Genomic DNA, 20549 nt, shown 5'->3' with positions numbered 1-20549 from the left:
TGGAGAGGTGTGTAGGGAGTGCCAATGAGCCAATCAGAGGCCAGGAGAGGCGAGATGAAATTTAAGAGATGATGTAATCTCGAACATGGTGAGGTTGCTTAAAGGGAAGGGGTATCAGTGGGTGGGGGGTGATGCCGGGCAGACAGGGGGATTATTCAGAGAAAAATGCCTCTGGAGGCTAAGATGACATGAAAATAGGATATTCATTATTATCTGAATATATGATCTTGACCATGTTCCATTTCATTTTAGAGGAAAGGATGGCTGAGACTTTGCCGTGTGATGATTGGTTGGGCGTCGCTCTGGTGTGATCGGTGCAGGCTGCGTGTGGAGAGCCGTGTGCCGATTGGTCGGCGCGCCGCGCACGCGCAGTTTAATTATCGGCACATGGACACGGAGCATGCACACAGGTTAGATTGTGTTTGAGTATAGATTGTGTTTGAGGGAATCAATAGTACAAGCTATCTATACAGGGAGTGCAGAATTATTAGGCAAGTTGTATTTTTGAGGATTAATTTTATTATTGAACAACAACCATGTTCTCAATGAACCCAAAAAACTCATTAATATCAAAGCTGAATATTTTTGGAAGTAGTTTTTAGTTTGTTTTTAGTTTTAGCTATTTTAGGGGGATATCTGTGTGTGCAGGTGACTATTACTGTGCATAATTATTAGGCAACTTAAGAAAAAACAAATATATACCCATTTCAATTATTTATTTTTACCAGTGAAACCAATATAACATCTCAACATTCACAAATATACATTTCTGACATTTAAAAACAAAACAAAAACAAATCAGTGACCAATATAGCCACCTTTCTTTGCAAGGACACTCAAAAGCCTGCCATCCATGGATTCTGTCAGTGTTTTGATCTGTTCACCATCAACATTGCGTGCAGCAGCAACCACAGCCTCCCAGACACTGTTCAGAGAGGTGTACTGTTTTCCCTCCTTGTAAATCTCACATTTGATGATGGACCACAGGTTCTCAATGGGGTTCAGATCAGGTGAACAAGGAGGCCATGTCATTAGATTTTCTTCTTTTATACCCTTTCTTGCCAGCCACGCTGTGGAGTACTTGGACGCGTGTGATGGAGCATTGTCCTGCATGAAAATCATGTTTTTCTTGAAGGATGCAGACTTCTTCCTGTACCACTGCTTGAAGAAGGTGTCTTCCAGAAACTGGCAGTAGGACTGGGAGTTGAGCTTGACTCCATCCTCAACCCGAAAAGGCCCCACAAGCTCATCTTTGATGATACCAGCCCAAACCAGTACTCCACCTCCACCTTGCTGGCGTCTGAGTCGGACTGGAGCTCTCTGCCCTTTACCAATCCAGCCACGGGCCCATCCATCTGGCCCATCAAGACTCACTCTCATTTCATCAGTCCATAAAACCTTAGAAAAATCAGTCTTGAGATATTTCTTGGCCCAGTCTTGACGTTTCAGCTTGTGTGTCTTGTTCAGTGGTGGTCGTCTTTCAGCCTTTCTTACCTTGGCCATGTCTCTGAGTATTGCACACCTTGTGCTTTTGGGCACTCCAGTGATGTTGCAGCTCTGAAATATGGCCAAACTGGTGGCAAGTGGCATCTTGGCAGCTGCACGCTTGACTTTTCTCAGTTCATGGGCAGTTATTTTACGCCTTGGTTTTTCCACACGCTTCTTGCGACCCTGTTGACTATTTTGAATGAAACGCTTGATTGTTCGATGATCACGCTTCAGAAGCTTTGCAATTTTAAGAGTGCTGCATCCCTCTGCAAGATATCTCACTATTTTTGACTTTTCTGAGCCTGTCAAGTCCTTCTTTTGACCCATTTTGCCAAAGGAAAGGAAGTTGCCTAATAATTATGCACACCTAATATAGGGTGTTGATGTCCTTAGACCACACCCCTTCTCATTACAGAGATGCACATCACCTAATATGCTTAATTGGTAGTAGGCTTTCGAGCCTATACAGCTTGGAGTAAGACAACATGCATAAAGAGGATGATGTGGTCAAAATACTCATTTGCCTAATAATTCTGCACGCAGTGTACTAATAAAAGCCCTGTGTACGTGCTCAGGGCTGGTGTCCGTGCGTGTGTGCCGATTATAGAAGTGCGCATGCGCAGCGGACGGACACACACACACACACACACAGGCCAATCCAGGTCGCAGAGCCGGGCTCGGGGGCACAGCGGCGGGACAGCAGCGCTCAGGGAGGAGGACGCCGGGAGTCGGGCACAGCGGCTTTCAGAGTTATACTCTGCCCGGAGCACACGGGACAGCGCAGCCGTCACAGATCCCGGGGAGCGGTCCACACTCAGAGTCGGCTATCTTACTCATTATGCCGCACTGCACATGCGCCCGCTTCCCCACACGCGCAGTGCGGCCAGACGCCGCTCCATCGGCACACACTCCACGGACTGGAGGTCTATTAGACGGTCAATAGATAGCAATTGTAGAATGTAGATGTTTAAAAGAATTAGAAATATAAAATTGGATTAAAAACATGGCTAACGAAATTCCCCCTCTTTAAAAAAAAACTTAATGTTAATAGTTGAAACATGTGGTCGTCACAGGTGTTGAATTACTCCGAGGCCCAAAACATTAGGCATTCAACAGACAGAAAAGGCCTTTTATGCCGCTGTATTTACCTAAGACAAGGACCATTATTTGTTCTGGGTGGTGGCGGATATTTGTGGGCTATCATGAGGAAATTCAATTAAACGTGGTCGACTCGTCACATGTGTTGAATTCCTCTGAGATCCATGCCTCATTCATTTTTAGAAATGTGAAGTAGTCCACACTGTCGTGAGCTGGGCGAGTGCGATTATCGGTCACGATCCCCTCTGCTGCGCTGAACACCCTTTCGGACAGAACAGTGGACGAGGGGCAAGCCAGGAATTGTGCCAGCTCTGGCCACAGGTCAAGCCTGCACACTCAGTAGTCCAGGGGTTCCTCATTTCTCAGAGCGTCCACATCGGCCGTTAACCCGATGTAGTCGGACACCTGTCAGTCTAGGCGTTCCCTAAGGCTGGATCTGGAGGGCGGCTGTTGATGGGTTGGCTGCAAGAATGATCACCTATCTGAAGTGACCAACACATCTTCAAACCGCCCTCTTCTTGCAGGCACGGTAGGATTAGTACCCGCACCTGTTTCGCTGTGGGTAGAAATTCCTCTGCCAGCGCCCGCAAGGCCGCAACTGCAGAATGCAGCATCTCTTGCAGCAAGGCCTGGAAATGCTGCATTCTGACAGCCCTCTGTGATGCTGGTAACATGTCAGCCATTTTGTGTTTGTACCGGGGGTTTAAGTACGCTGCCACCCAGTACTGGTCCTTGCCCTTTATGCTTTTTATACAGGGGTCCCTCTTCAAACACTAGAGCATGAAGGCCCCTATTTGCACTAAATTGGAAGGGGTGGAGCCCTGGCTCCTGATCATCGCCCAGGAGAATGTCGTCCTCGGTCTCCTCCCCCCCGCCATGGACATCACCAGGGATTCCCGAAAAGTTTAAAGTCACCCTCAAAGCCTGCTCTTCTTTCTCCTCCTACTCCCCCCAGCCACCATCCTCCTCTGACTCCTCTTCTGACTCCTGCTGACTTGTCTTATATGGAGTAGCCCCCCTGGGAATTCATTCAGCATTGTGACTTCCTCATCTTCCAGCTCCTGCTCCTTAACGGCTTGATTGATGACATGACGCAATGCACGCTCCAGAAAGAAGGCGTAAGGTATGATGTCACTGATGGTGCCCTGACTGCTACTGACCAGTTTGGTGATCTCATCAAATGGCCGCAGAAGTCTGCATGCGTCGCCCATGAGCAGCCACTGGCGCGGTGAAAAGAAACCAAGCTCCCCAGAACCTGTCCTGCTGCAGAGTTCATAGAGGTAGTCGTTAACGGCACGTTGCTGCTAGAGAGGCCTATCAAGCATATAAAAGGTGGAGTTCCAGAGCATTGGGCTGTCACAAATCAGACGTCTGACGGGCAGGTGGTGTCGCCGCTGAACATCAGCAAGGCGGGCCATGGCGGTGTAAGATCTTCTAAAATGCCCAGAGATTTTCCTGCCTGCCGCAAAACGTCCTGGACCCCGGGGTATTTGGCAACGAAACGCTGCACAAGTTTAGGATGTGTGCCATGCCAGTTTGCCCTGTTTCAGCGCGCTCAGCAGATTGGCACCATTGTCGCACACCACTTTACCAACTGTCAAATTGAGCGGGGTTAGCCACTGATCGGCCTGTGACAGCAGAGCTGAAAGCAGTGCAGGACCGGTGTGGCTCTTGGCTTCCAGGCACAACAGCCGCAGCACAACATGGCAACGTCTCACCTGGCACATCAAATAGGTTCAGGGGGGTTTGGGGGGTGCAGCAGAAGAGGCGGTAGCAGTGGAAAAGGAGGAGATAGCCGAGGAGGAGACGGAGGATGGAGTAGGAGGAGGAGGAGAAGAAGAGGCAGGCCTGCATGCAATCCGTGGCGGTAACACCAAATCCACACGGGTGCCACGGGTTACATGCTTGACGGCCGTCAGAAGGTTCACCCAGTGGGCAGTAAAAGTTATGTACCTTCCCTGCCTGTGTTTGTTAGACCACGTGTCTGTGGTCAGATGAATCTTGGCACCGACACTGTGTGCCAGAGATACACTAAGCAAAAATATAACCGCAACACTTTCGGTTTTGCTCCCATTTTGCATGAGCTGAACTCAAAGATCTGAAACATTTTCTACATACACAAAAGACCCATTACTCTCAAATATATTTCACAAATCTGTCTAAATCTGTGTTAGTGAACACTTCTCCTTTGCCGAGATAATCCATCCCACCTCACAGGTGTGGCATATCAAGGTGCTGATTAGACAGCATGAATATTGCACAGGTGTGCCTCAGACTTCCTACAATAAAAGGCCACTCTAAAATGTGCAGTTTGATCACACAACACAATGCCACAGATGTCGCAACGTTTGAGGGAGCGTGCAATTGGCATGCTGATTGCAAGAATGCCTACTACAGCTGTTGCCCGTGCAATGAATGTTCATTTCTCTACCATAAGCCGTTTCCAAAGGCATTTCAGAGAATTTGGCAGTACATCCAACCGGCCTCACAACCGCAGACCACGTGTAACCACACCAGCCCAGGACCTCCACATCCAGCATGTTCACCTCCATGATCGTCTGAGACCAGCCACCCGGACAGCTGCAGTAACAATCGGTTTGCATAACCAAAGAATTTCTGCACAAACTGTCAGAAACAGTCTCAGTTATCGGGGTCTGGACCTGACTGCAGTTCGTCGTCGTAACCGACTTGAGTGGGAAAATGCTCACATTTGATGGCGTCTGGCATGTTGAAGAGGCGTTCTGTTCATGGATGAGTCCCGGTTTTCACTGTTCAGGGCAGATGGCAGACAGTGTGGGTTGTGTGGGTGAGCGGTTTGCTGACGTCAACATTGTGGATCGACTGGCCCGTGGTAGCGGTGGAGTTATAGTATGGGCAGGCGTATGTTATGGACAACGAACACAGGTGCATTTTATTGATGGCATTTTGAATGCACAGAGATACCGTGACGAGATCCTGAGGTCCATTGTTGTGCCATTCATCCACGACCATCGCCTCATGTTGCAGCATGATAATGCACGACCCAATATTGCAAGGATCTGTACACTATTCCTGGAAGCTAAAAACATCCCAGTTCTTGCATGGCCAGCATACTCACCGGACATGTCACCCATTGAGCATGTTTGGGATGCTCTGGATTGGCATATACGACAGCGTGTTCCAGTTCCTGCCAATATTCTGCAACTTCGCACAGCTATTGAAGAGAAGTGGACCAACATTCCACAGGCCACAATCAACAACCTGATCAACTCTATGCAACGGAGATGTGTTGCACTGCGTGAGGCAAATGGTGGCCACACCAGATACTGACTGGTTTTCTTAACCCCCCCCCCCCCCCCCCAGTAAGGCAAAACTGTGCACATTTCAGAGTGGCCTGTTATTGTGGGCAGTCTACGGCACACCTGTGCAATATTCATGCTGTCTAATCAGCACCTTGATATGCCACAGCTGTGAGGTGGGATGGATTATCTCGGCAAAGGAGAAGTGCTCACTAACACAGATTTAGACAGATTTGTGAACAATATTTGAGAGTAATGGGTCTTTTATGTATATAGAAAATGTTTCAGATCTTTGAGTTCAGCTCATGCAAAATGGGAGCAAAATCGAAAGTGTTGCGTTTATATTTTTGCTCAGTGTATATTAACTTGCCGCTAAACGTGGCCATATAGCTCTGGGATGCCCTTCTGGGAGAAATATTTCCTTCCAGGGACTTTCCATTGTGGTGCGCCAATGGCCACAAATTTTCTAAAGGCCTCCAAGTCCACCAGTTTACATGGCAGTAGTTGGCGGGCTAGCAGTTCCGACAAGCCAGCGGTCAGCTGTTGGGAAAGAGGGTTTTCCGGCGTCATCATCTTTTTACGCTCCAACATTTGGGCCACGGAAGCCTGCCTTTTGCCAGATGAATGCGACAACCGCACGGTGGAAAGTGGAGTGGAGGTGAGAGGAGAAGGAGAAGAGGCAGGACGTGGAACGCTGGGGGTGTGGCTTTGACTTGAGTGTGAATTCTGACGGCGTTGCTCCCACTGGGCTCGGTGATGGGAGGCCAGGTACCTTCTTAAGGCAGTCATCCCTAGGTGAGTGTTGGGCTTACCGCGACTTATGCGTTGACAGCACAGGCTGCAGAAGGCAACACTGTTAGCAGCTGACACGTTAAAAAAAAAGACCACACTGCAGAGCCATGTGCCGGGTTCCTGGGAGAGCAAGATGTGACCGTGCATGGTGGATGGCTCGCTCCAGATTCATTTGCAGTCTGCTTTTTGCCTCTGGTGCACTGCGAGTTCTGCCTGCTTCTCCTCCTTCTCCTCCCTATCTGCTGCTCTGTCTCTCCCTCTGAACTCCCCTCCTCTTCCTCTATTGTGGGCACCCACGTGACGTTCATCGACACGTCATCATTGTCACCTTCACCACCACTGACATTAGAGATTTTGGAGTAGGCAGCAACAGTGGGGACCACCCTCCTTGGGCTGATCTGGGTACTGTCGTCAGACCGCTGCTACCTCCTCTTCCTCATCTGATGCCAAGAATGGCTGCGCATCGGTAAGGTCTGGAAATGGATGGGAAAATATTTCCTCTGACTCGGGTGGAGGGGCTATGGTGGTGGTGGTGTCTTTGGGGGTGCACACAGCAGAGAGTGAGGAGGGTGCAGATACAGAGGATGAGGAGGGTGCAGAAGCGGAAGGCTGAGTGAGCCACTCAACCAACTCTGGAGCATCCTTTGACGTAATCGCACGCACCTTCTCCAACTTTCCACTTAAGCTCCGGCCTGGTGCACCTACCTGACCTCTACCACCCCTGTGGAGTGGCCTGCCTCTTCCTCTGCCTGTCATTTTCAAAATGACCCTGTGCCAAACTCCCTAGAGAACAGCAGTATTTGTGGAAGCAGGTATATCGCAGGCCTCAATCAGTATTTGGTGGAAGCAGGTATATCAAACCCCTTAATCAGTATTTTGTGGAAGCAGGTGTATCGCAAGCCTCAATTAATATTTGGTGGAAGCAGGTATATAAATCCCCTTAATCAGTATTTTGTGGAAGCAGGTGTATCGCAGGCCCCAATCAATATTTGGTGGAAGCAGGTATATTAATCACGTTAATCAGTATTTTGTGGAAGCAGGTGTATCGCAGGCTTCAATCAATATTTGATGGAAGCGGGTATATCAATCCCCTTAATCAGTATTTTGTGGAAGCAGGTATATCACACCCCTCAATCAGTATTTTGTGGAAACAGGTATACAGAACCCCTTAATCAATATTTGGTGGAAGCAGGTATATCGCACCCCTCAATCTGTATTTTGTGGAAGCAGGTATATAGAACCCCTTAATCAATATTTGGTGGAAGCAGGTATATCGCACCCCTCAATCAGTATTTTGTGGAAGCAGGTGTATCGCAGGCCTCAATCAGTATTTTGTGGAAGCAGGTGTATCGCATGCCTCAATCAATATTTGGTGGAAGCAGGTATATCAATCCCCTTAAGGGCCCTTTCACACTTGCGTTGTCCGGATCCGGCGTGTACTCCATTTGCCGGAATTACACGCCAGATCCGGAAAAACGCAAGTGAACTGAAAGCATTTGAAGACGGATCCGTCTTCAAAATGCGTTCAGTGTTACTATAGTAGCCAGGACGCTATTAAAGTCCTGGTTGCCATAGTAGTAGTGGGGAGCGGGGGAGCAGTATACTTACAGTCCGTGCGGCTCCCGGGGCGCTCCAGAATGACGTCAGAGCGCCCCATGCGCATGGATGACGTGATCCATGCGACACGTCATCCATGAGCGTGGGGTGCCCTGACGTCACTCTGGAGCGCCGGGGAGCCGCACGGACGGTAAGTATACTGCTCCCCCGCTCCCCACTACACTTTACCATGGCTGCCAGGCCTTTAGCGTCTTGGCAACCATTCAGAAAAAGCTAAACGTCGGATCCGGCAATGCGCCGAAACGACGTTTAGCTTAAGGCCGGATCCGGATTAATGCCTTTCAATGGGCATTAATTCCGGATCCGGCCTTGTGGCAAGTGTTCAGGATTTTTGGCCGGAGCAAAAAGCGCAGCATGCTGCAGTATTTTCTCCGGCCAAAAAACGTTCCGGTCCGGAACTGAAGACATCCTGATGCATCCTGAACGGATTTCTCTCCATTCAGAATGCATTAGGATAAAACTGATCAGGATTCTTCTGGCATAGAGCCCCGACGACGGAACTCTATGCCGGAAGAAAAGAACGCAAGTGTGAAAGAGCCCTTATCAGTATTTTGTGGAAGCAGGTATATAGAACCCCTTAATCAGTATTTTGTGGAAGTAGGTATATCGCAACCCCCAATCTGTAATTTGTGGAAGCAGGTATATGAAACCCTTAATCAGTGTTTTGTGGAAGCAGGTGTATCGCACCCCTCAATCAGTATTTTGTGGAAGCAGGTATATCAATACCCTTAATTAGTATTTTCTCAATCAATATTTGGTTGAAGCTGGTATATCAGTCCCCTTAATCAGTATTTTGTGGAAGCAGGTATATCGCACCCCTCAATCATTATTTTTTGGGAGCAGGTATATCGCAGGCCTCAATCAATATTTTGTGGAAGCAGGTAAATCGTACCCCTCAATCAGTATTTTGTGGAAGCAGGTATATTGCACCCCTCAATCCGTTTTTTGGGGGCAACAGGTATATAACAACCGTTGCAAATAGTTGTTCCAATAGCGCTTGTCCCTCTATATACCTCCGGTTTCGCAGCAGAACCACACACAACTGCTGCACAATACAAATGCACTATATACTTTCTATGTTAGAAAGTATATTATAGGTATATCACACCCCTCAATCAGTTTTTTGGGGGGCAACAGGTATATCACACCAGTTGCAATTAGTTATTCCAATAGTGTTTGTCCCTCTATATTTCTGCGGTTTCGCAGCAGAACCGCACACAACTGCTGCACTATACAAATGCACTATAATATACTTTCTATGTTAGAAAGTATATTATAAGTATATCACACTCGTCAGTATATCACACCTATCGATAGCACTCCTATACCAGTCCTTAAAAGGACTTTTGTGGCCCTATTAGCTAGCGTTTGGTGTCCCTAACAGTCTGTCCCTGCTCCACAAAGCAACCTCTCTCTCTACTGGCAAAACACAGAATGTAAAATGGCCACCAGATCGGGTTCTGTTATAGGGTGGGGGTGTGTCCATGTGCTGAAATGTCTCAATTGGCTATCCTGTCCCACCTGATGGATGTGTCATCGGTCAAAGTTCAGTGCAGTGCAAAAGAATACATCGCATGCGAACATCGCCATATGTTCGCATGTTTGGCAAATCGCGAATGAGCAAAGTTCGCCGAAAAACGACCGCCGGGAGAACCGCAAGGCCATCTCTAATTGTCAATGCTGATTAAAGTCTATTTTTCTTATCATTGTGTCCTTGCCCTCATAATATTCCATCATAAACACCAATATACTGTAAAACATGAGGAGCCAGTCCTGCCTAGTCACTATGGGCCACTCAATCCATATACAAGCTTATGGTACAAACACAGTGCATAAAATACAGTACATTAACACTTTACCTACTTGCAGTGAAGACACTACAACAGAGGTTGCCACCACTTCTCCCCATATAGTGGAGGTGATTGCAGTGTGTAAATACAGAGCTTTACCTTCACTCATGAGCAAGCAGTTATCAGCATAATTGCCTGCTCATATGTCCTTATGATAATGATACCATATGTCCTAATGGAACATATGGAAAAGGATTGCCGAAAATTGTCTGGGTATTAAGAAGTTTAAATTCTGGCAAGTTTGAGGTTGACGTTATTTTTTCGCTCTCAGATCAGTTTACTTATACTGCATGAAATATAACTTCTTTATGTGTTTACTTTCATATTGCATTGCTGTATTCTGATTATTACATTCATGACATGAATGAGGTTTAGACTCTCTGAAGTTTTCTTCATATAGCTTTCCTACCTCCCAAATAGAAATATTACAGATATTTGATCTATTTAATTCCAAAAAAATTCCAAGGCCATAGACAGCAGCTGCTTCTACTTCTGCACTTTTGCTTCTGCCCAACCCATTAGTTTGTGTCTGTCACGTGGCTGTGATGTCACCTAACTTTCAGCTCTAAGAATCAGACTGCGCAGGGTAAAAACTCAGGAAATGACTCAGAGGATTGCTGGAAGGAATGAAGGAGACTATGCTTTCATCTGACGAGCACACAGACTTGTAATCGGCGGTATTTTATATCGTGCATATATAATACCTGGTCATATACACTCTGCCTCCATACAAAGCGTCACCATGTCGGGTATTCTTAGATCTGCAAATGAGAATGAGCTACATGGTAAAGCCCGAGATGCTATGAGAGCAAATAAGCCAGAAGAACTCCGTATGTTATTGTCTGAGAGCAAGGCTCAGAAACTTATCAGGAGAACTGGTGGGAATGTGCTGTCCTACTGTCTCGTTGATGCTATAGGTCACAGACATTGCGAATGTATTCAAGAATTATTAAAAGCCGGGGCCAACCCATGTAATGTGGGTGAATGTACCCCTGTTACTCGCTCAATTATATATGGAGAAGATGTCAGGATCCTCAGGCTGCTGTTGGAGTATGGAGCAAATCCTGATTCTGACCAAGGCCCAAGTTCTTATGAACCTTTATACTTTGCAGCACGTTTTGCAGATCTGCCTTGTTTTCGAATGTTGCTACTTTTTGGCGCTGACCCAGATTACAACTGTGCACACCGTGAATTCTTAAGAAGTGCTCCAGATGTTCAATCAGTATTAGGGATGTGTCTTGTCAAAAACTATGAGGTCCAATTTGTGAAACTGCTTATTCAGTTTGGGGCTAATATGTACTTACCTGATATACAGAGAACCCGGATCCAAGTTGATAATGATGCAGCAAAACTTCTGGACAGAGAAATGGGTAAAGACATCTTCTTCTTCTGAGCACTGAATATGTGAAATCCTGTATTTATTTCCTATAAATATCTTCACCTTCTACATTATCACTCTACAATATTCCAGTCTGCAGAAGATGCATACAGTATGTTATTTCAGGTTCATGTATCTTCTACTCTGCTTCACGGTTTTTTCATCTATTCTCACCGCCAGTCTCTAAATTAATGCAATTCAAAATTCATCCTTTTCTCTAAGAACAGCCTCTGCAAACTACTTTATTTTTCTGCACTTAAAGGGGTTGTCTCACTTCAGCAAATAGCATTTATCATATAGAGAAAGTTAATTCAAGGCACTTACTAATGTATTGTGATTGTCCATATTGCTTCCTTTGCTGTCTGGATTCATTTTTCCATCCCATTATACACGTCTCATTTCCATGGTTATGACCACCCTGTAATCCAGCAGCGGTGGTCGTGCTTGCACAATTTAGGAAAAAGCACCAGCCTAAGTGCGCTCCCACAGTCCCGGTCACCAAAGAGGCCAGCATTTCTTCCTATAATGTGCAAGCGCGGCTACTGCTGATGGATTGCAGGGTGGTCGTAACCATGGAAACGAGCAGTGCATAATGTGATGGAAAAATGAATCCAGCCAGCAAAGGAGGCAATATGGACAATCACAATACATTAGGAAGTGCCTTGTATTAACTTTCTCTTCATGATAAATGCTATTTGCCAAAGTGACACAATCCCTTTAAGGTTCCAATACATTGATTGTGGTAGATCAGGCCACCGCTCTGATTTATGTTGGGTGCTCCCCATTGTCCCCAGCAGAAGATGTTGCAGTAAACAAGTATTGATCATGAGATTTAAAGTGTCTGGTAATGGCTTTCTGCTCTCCCCATGAAAACACATGCACACTCAGCTAACTTGAATGTTGCTATGTATGGGGGCCAGGAAGAATAGCTGCTGGTCAAACAAGCATTTGACTGACTGCTATCTGAAGGGTTTGGCTATCGTCGTAACTCTTATGCAGTTTCGGATTATGCATTTGTGGGTCCACTATGCCAAGTAAGGGTGGGTTCACATCAGCGTTATGTATTCCGTTATGGCTTTCCATTATAACATGGTTATAACGGAAAATAACTCAATCCTTAAGGCTACTTTCACACTTGCGGCAGTGTGATCCGGCAGGCAGTTCCGTCGACGGAACTGCCCGCCAGATACGCCGATCTGCATGTGACTGAAAGCATTTGTGATCCGCATCCGGGTGCGGATCAGTCTCACAAATGCATTGCAAGAACGGATCCGTCTCTCCGCTTGTCATGCGGACAGACGCATCCGTCTTGTATCTTTTTTCACACTTTTACCGGTCTGCGCATGCGCAGACTGGAAGGACGGATCAGGCATTCTGGTATTTTAAATGCCGGATCCGGCGCTAATACATTCCTATGGGGAAAAATGCCGGATCCGGCATTCCGGCAAGTCTTCAGGTTTTTTTTCGCCGGAGATAAAACCATAGCATGCTACGGTTTTATCTTTTGCCTGATCAGTCAAAACGACTGAACTGAAGACATCCTGATGCATCCTGAACGGATTGCTCTCCATTCAGAATGCATGGGAATATGCCTGATCAGTTCTTTTCTGGTATAGAGCCCCTGTGACGGAACTCTATGCCGGAAAAGAAAAACGCTAGTGTGAAAGTACACTAAGACGGAAGTCAAAACGGAAGCCTTTAAGAGGCATTCCATTTTGATCCTTCATATTACAAGTCTATGGGCAGCATAATGGATCCATTATGGAGGAGTCTAATCCTGCATAACGGAAACCAGGACAGATCCGTTATGCTGCCCATAGACTTGTATTATGACGGAATGCAAAACGGAAGCCTTTAAGAGGCATTCCGTTTTTCTTTCCGTCATAATAGAAGTCTATGGGAATCATAATGGATCCATCTGGTTCCCGTTATGCAGAACAGACAAAAAAGTCCTGACTTTGTTTTCCGTCTTGCATAACGGGAACCAGACGGGTCCGTTATGATTCCCATAGACTTCTATTATGACAGATCAAAACGGAATGCCTCTTAAAGGCTTCCGTTTTGACTTCCGTCTTATGGATTCAGTTATTTTCCGTTATAGCCATGTTATAACGGAAAGCCATAACGGTATACATAACGCTGATGTGAACCCACCCTTTGACTTTTTGGCCAAACCGTAAGGGCATTATTCTGGCGCATCCCCAGTATTCACCCTTTAACACCTATACAGGGATGTGACATCCCTGCAGGTTAGCCACCAGTCAACTACCTCCTAGAATGGTCCTGTAACTTGACAGCTGACCCTCAGACACAGAAACTCTGGTGACTTGGGCAATGACTAAGACAAGGACATAGATTAAACAGATCAAGGCAAACCACGGTACAACAGACAAGAATGACATGAATGCAAAAGCTAGGCAGGTCATAACATTCAAGAGACAAATCCATCACTGACACAGAACTCATGAAACCAGCACATTAGTCAGACAGGTGCACATGAACATATTCTGCCTTAGAGCAGGGATAGTTTGAGAGATGGGCTGTCCGTTTCACGGCCCTGCAAAACGATAGAACATATCCTATTCTTGTCCATTTTATGGACAAGGATAGGACAGTTCAATAGGGGCCAGGACATTCCGTTCCGCGAGTTGCAGAACACTCACGGCCGATATCTGTGTTTTGTGGATCCACAATTTGCGGACTGCAATACATCCAACAGTCGTGTGCATGAGCCCTAAGTGTGGTTAATATGGTGCCCCTGACGAAGCTTTGGTGAGACCTTGGTTGGGCAGAATATAGACTATTATGGATTTTATTGACTTGCCCATTTCATCTTTGAGTCTGTGAATGTAATAAAACTACAAGAAGAAGCATTGTGTAAATTGTGCTTGAATATCACCATTTTTTCCTTTTTTTACTATGAAGGGAGAGACTAGGAGAAAAGTAGAAGTGTGGGGCTGTCCATAGCATTTTCTTCCTGAAAGCAGCGTGGACTCTATTTATCTGTGAAGGTGACCAACTTCATCCGAGCCCTGCCGCACTATTTAACCAACCACAGGAGACAGACATTTCCTCGACTATAAATTTTACATAGTTTGCTTCAATTATTATTTCTTCTGCGACCTCCACCAAACATGTACGGTGGAAGTCGGCACTTTAAAGATGGCACCCGCTCACGCATGCAGCGGGCGCGATAGTTACCGGGTTTCTGCTGTTTCAAACCGAACCATAAGGCTGATCGCATACATTTAACCCCTCAGACACCATGGTCAAATGTGACCTCAGGATCTGAGTGGTGCAGATGCGGGAGCCGCGCAGTAACATGGCTGAGATGGAGGAAGCTGGAGTACTCCAGTGATGGCCCGAAGTCTCAAGCAGGCTACAATAACCATCACTTGAATATAGAGGCCAGCAGGTGGCAGCACTGTATTGGAATACAGTGAATGGTGTGTTCTGTGATGGATATATATACCCATCACAGAACACAATTGGCAATCTAATGATTGCTAGTTATAGTCACCATGGGTGACTTAAAAAAGTGACAAAAAAAGTAAAAACAAGTTTTTAAATATATAAGAAAAAATATGAAAGTTTTAATTACCCTACTTTCTCCAAAATAAAAAAACACAATAATTTTTTTTTATAGGGATCACCACATTCGAAAATGCCCGAACTATTAATATATAACAATATTTATCCTATACAGTGAATGGCATAACAGAAAAAAATTAAAATGGCCAATTTGCATTTTTTTGTCACTTCACGCCCCCCCGAAAAATGTTAAAAAAGATAAAAAAAAGTCACATACACTTCAAAATAGTATCATTGAAAAGTACAGATTGCCGCACAAAACAATTACCCGTCATAAAGCTCCGTACACATAACTACAAAAAATTTATAGGGATCAGAATGTGGCGATGAAAGGTTTTTATATTTTTTTCAGTATTAAAAAGCAAACCTATACTAGTGTGGTATCGTAGCAATTGTACTGACCTGGAGAATAAAATTAAGGTCAATTTTACTGCATAGGGAAAGCTGTAAAAAAAAAAAAAACAACAAAAAGACTTTTATTTTAAGATTTTTTTTCCAATTACACCCCATTTGGATTTTTTTCCAGCTCCCCACTACATCATATAAAATATTAAATAGTACCATTATAAAGTACTATACTTTGTACTATACTGACACCTATACATTATACCATACTGTACACCTACATAAAAACATATAGCACAAACATACAATGACAAAAACAGTATAGGGCGCCTAATGCCTATCGTTAAAGGGGTTGTCCAGGTTGAGAGCTGAACCCAGACATACCCACATTTTCACCCAGACAGCCCCTGTGATATGAGCATTGGAGCATTTCATACTCCGATGCCCTCCCTTTCCTTGTGCTGGATCAGGCAGGTCAATGGCTTTTTACACTGCTAGGTGGAGACTTCCGGCAAGCAGTGTATTTGGTGACGTCACCGGCTCTGATAGGTGGACTTTGGCGCTACCCTAGCCATTTTACAGCGCTAAAGCTGGTCAATTAGTGCCACTGACATAACCGGGCTCACTGCTGGGCGGAAGCTTACCCTATGGCCACGTCACCGGATCACCATAAAATGCCTGCGCGATTCAGTGCAGGGCAAAGGAGAGCATCGGAGCATGAAATGCTCCGATGCTCATATTAGGGGGGCTGCCTGGGTGAAAATGTGATGGCCCCTTTAGGTAACTTTTAGTTATATTTTCTTCTTTGGGCTAGTTTCTATTTTTATAGATTGTATTACTGAACAGTAGTTTCACCCTACAATCTCACCCTTATCTGTACTATGGTTTTATCTTCTACAGTTCATCCAAGATCCCTGATGTCTCAGTGTCGTATCACTATAAGAAGGCTAATGAAACAAGTGAGGAAACTTGGACTCATTGATCAGCTAGAAGTCCCTGATGTACTACTGAGATACTTACAGTACCACGATGAGCTGGATTACCAAGAGAAGCTGCCACGACATAAAGAAGAATATACTAAGGTAGTTATTAGAGTGGATCTCTGCTTTTAGGCACAATAAAGAGGATGTCCCATGAATAATATAAAACATGAAAATCAGACATCATATAATACATAACAATCTCTTTCTAACAAAGCTAGAACCAGCCCTGTACCTCACATGGATACAATGATCTCCCCATTCATTGCTCCAATTGGTCAGTGGCACAGACCAGGGCCCAGTGAGTTGGCATATGTGTATTGTGACTCACCAGGCCGCACTGTATCCCTTCTCGGGTAGGGTGGCATTGGGTGACAATGAGAAGTAGATGAGGGAGCAGAAACAATTATAGCACAGTGCAGGAACGTTTTCTTTCCTCCAAGTCCCTCGCACTCTTGCCAGAGTGTAAGGTATCCTTCACCATACAGGTGCAGTGTGTGATGTATTCTTCACCATACAGGTGCAGTGTGTGAGGTATCCTTCACCATACAGGTGCAGGGTGTGATGTATCCTTCACCATACAGGTGGAGTGTGTGATGTATCCTTCACCATACAGGTGCAGTATGTCAGGTATCCTTCACCATACAGGTGCAGTGTGTGAGGTATCCTTCACCATACAGGTGCAGTGTGTCAGGTATCCTTCACCATACAGGCGCAGAGTGTCAGGTATCCTTCACCATACAGGTGCAGTGTGTCAGGTATCCTTCACCATACAGGTGCAGTGTGTCAGGTATCCTTCACCATACAGGTGCAGTGTGTCAGGTATCCTTTACATACAGGTGCAGTGTGTCAGGTATCCTTCACCATACAGGTGCAGTGTGTGAGGTATCCTTCACCATACAGGTGCAGTGTGTGATGTATCATTCATCATACAGGTGCAGTGTGTGATGTATCCTTCACCATACAGGTGCAGGGTGTGAGGTATCCTTCACCATACAGGTGCAGGGTGTGAGGTATCCTTCACCATATAGGCGAAAAGCTAATGCATAAGGCCTTATTCACATAGATGTATAATCTGACTATTTTGCACACATGAATGTCCATGTTGTGTCCGTGTGGGTTCCATAAGTCAATTTTTTACATTCATTTGTCATCCGGTTTTCTCGTTCATATTAAAATTTCCAGGTTTTGCTATTTTTATTCTACTGTATTTTTTAGCATCGCTTAGCAATGAACGCATGACGAAAGGGTAGCACACACGTGACATCCATGTTCTGTCCCCACATGAAGGCGAATGAAGGTGTAACTGATAATGGCTTTGTGACTGGCCTACCTTCATATCCAAGCAGTGGAGCAGACCGGACCGGCAGATGCTCAGGTTAGATGGATCCAGACGTAGACATGTGGATGCAATCAAACGTGGGTTTATTTGATCCAGAGCAGTGACATACAGTGATGCAATACAGGAATGCAGTAGATGCTGTGATGTGGATGTCTTTCCTGAGGCTAACTGCTGGTCAAAAACTGATGCCTTCACAAGCCAAGGTGTGTGTCTACAGTCACAAAGGAATGCAGCACTGAAAATGGCTACAGGAAGTGACAAGGACCAAGGCTGCTAAAACCACGCCCAGAGAGAAAACTTTATAGACAACGAACAAGGCGTGCAGCATACGAATTCCGGCCAGCAGATGGCAGCAGAGAACAATAGATAGAAACAACATGGTAAAAGGAGATAATAATGCAGTGCAGGAATTCAATTTGAAAAGAACAGCACACTCCCCGTCTGAAATTCACTTTGGCGATTTCACTATGACGAATGTCCATAAAAAATAAACAACCTGTAAAAAAAAAAAATGTTAGAATGAAAACATACATTAGTCCTGTTTTCCAATTTGGAATGGAGAAGATCTGCGAAGCTAGATACAGTCCTGTTCACCCGTCAGGGACGTTCTCGATGGGTCTCATCCAACTTGAGAAACTTTCAAAGCGTTGACAACCAAAGCTGGCGGTTTGCTTTGTTCCAGTGACGAATGCACTAACTTCAGCGCGGATTTCTGGATCATTATCCGGATCCTGGATGCTGAAAACTTCCTGTACACATTCGTCTGCCTCTCCAAGCAGAAACTCTGGACCTGTAAGCCAAGTAGAGTTAATAAAGGAACCTATAGACATAGGCCTAGTGGCGTGATCTGCTGGATTAAGTTCGGATGGTACATAGTGCCATTGTTCAGGTTTGGAGGACCTCCGGATTCTCTCTATGCGGTTACTAACGTACACATAAAATCGCTTGGTCCGATTGTGGATGTAACCTAAAACGACCTTACTGTCGGTGTAATACTGGACTTCAGCTATGTCGACACCCAGTTCTTGTTGTACGAAATCCGCAATCTCCACTGCCAACACAGTCCCACAGAGTTCCAGTCTGGGAATAGTATGATCGGGCTTGGGGGCTAACTTAGCCTTACCAAAGACTAATCCAACGTGATTTTGGTTGTTGGGTTCTGTCACCTTCAGATAGGCAACCACTGCGATGGCCTACGTGGAGGCGTCCGAGAACACGTGGAGTTCTTTCTTTATGCTAGAGGAAAGTGAAGTTTTAATATAGCATCTCGGGATGTGGATCTATTCCAAGGCACACAAAGATCGCTTCTAGGCTTCCCATTTTTGCTCTTTCTCGGAGGGAAGTATCCCAATCCTTGACTGTTTCAGAAAACTGTCTCAGTAGAGATTTACCTTGTATGGTGATGGGCGCTACAAATTCCAGCGGATCAAATAGGCTGTTTACCACTGATAGGACGCCTCGTTTTGTGAATGGCTTGTCTGCACGACTTATCTGAAAACCGAAGGAGTCAGCCGAGAGATCCCATCTGAGGCCCAAGCTCCTCTGCACAGGTGGACTGTCCAGTCCCAAGTTAATGTCCTTGAATCCTGGTGCATGATCGCCTGATTCGAAGGCCCTCATAACGGCCAGGCTGTTTGAAGCAATCTTGTGTAGTCTAAGTTTAGCTTGGTACAACATACTTTGAGTCCTTTTGAGCAGATCGATAGCTGCTTCTTCAGTCGGTAGTGATTTGAGTCCATCGTCTACGTAGAAGTCCTTTTCTACAAAGTCTCTGGCGTCTTTACCGTACTCGGATTCTCCCTCTAATGCAGTTTGCCGAAGGCCGTAAGTTGCCACGGTAGGTGAAGGGCTGTTTCCAAATACGTGTACCCTCATTCGATATTCTGCCATCTCTGCGTTGGTGTCGTTATTCTTGTACCACAGAAACCTGAGGAAATTCCGGTGGTCCTCTCTGACTACGAAACAGTGGAACATCTGTTCAATGTCAGCGGTGATGGCAACGTGCTCTTTTCTGAACCTCATCAGCACTCCAACTAGGTTATTCGTCAGATTAGGACCTGTGAGAAGGACATCATTAAGCGATACACCTTGATGTTTGGCACTTGAGTCGAAAACAACCCTAATTTGATTAGGTTTCCGTGGGTGATACACTCCAAATGAAGGCAAGTACCAGCACTCGTCGTTCTTCCCTAAGGATGGAGCTGGTTCTGAATGGTTGTTGCGGAATATTTTGTCGATAAAGGCAACGATGTGTTCTCTCATCTCAGGCTTACTGTTCATGGTACGCTGAAGAGAGTTAAATCTAGACAGAGCTTGTTCCCTATTGTTCGGGAGTCTCACCCTGGTAGTTCGGAAGGGTAATGGAGAAACCCAGTGATTGGTTTCGTCTTTAAGGAACTCATTGTCCATTATCTTGATAAATTCTCTGTCCTCTACTGACAAAGCTACTTTATCATCGTCCTTGCTGGTATGAAAGACTAATCTTCCCAAGTTGTCGGCAAAGGGAGGAATGTCGTCAGGTGGTTGTATGAGGTCTGGAGGCTTCTCTTTCACCTCATAGTGATGAGGGCAAGGCTTAATGCAAGTTGTGCGTCCATCTCCACGCACGTACGTTTTGAAAGAGCGGATTCTTGGTTGATCCAAGCATACATTTCCTATGACCACCCATCCCAAGTCCAGTCTCTGGGCGTAGGGTGCATAATCGGGACCATTGCACTGTTTTCCCATTTTTTTATACAAAGTTGGCATTTGACCAAGATATTTATCTCACCCAGCATGGGTATATGTAAA

General features: G+C 45.6%; 1 protein-coding gene across 1 annotated transcript in view; it reads left to right on the top strand.

The window, feature by feature from the left end:
* The window catches only part of LOC120978079 (ankyrin repeat and SOCS box protein 12-like), an 80096-nt gene that overhangs the window by 48682 nt on the left and 10865 nt on the right, over window positions 1-20549 (top strand). Inside the window, exon 3 of the mRNA XM_040406314.1 lies at window positions 16338-16519. Within this exon, the coding sequence (XP_040262248.1) occupies window positions 16338-16519 (182 nt within the window). The remainder of the gene's footprint in view (window positions 1-16337; window positions 16520-20549) is intronic.

This window comes from Bufo bufo, chromosome 8 (assembly GCF_905171765.1).
Source record: "Bufo bufo chromosome 8, aBufBuf1.1, whole genome shotgun sequence".
Classification (NCBI taxonomy): Eukaryota; Metazoa; Chordata; class Amphibia; order Anura; family Bufonidae; genus Bufo; species Bufo bufo.
Note: the sequence above shows the minus strand (reverse complement) of the source record. Positions and strands in the feature narration are given on the sequence as shown.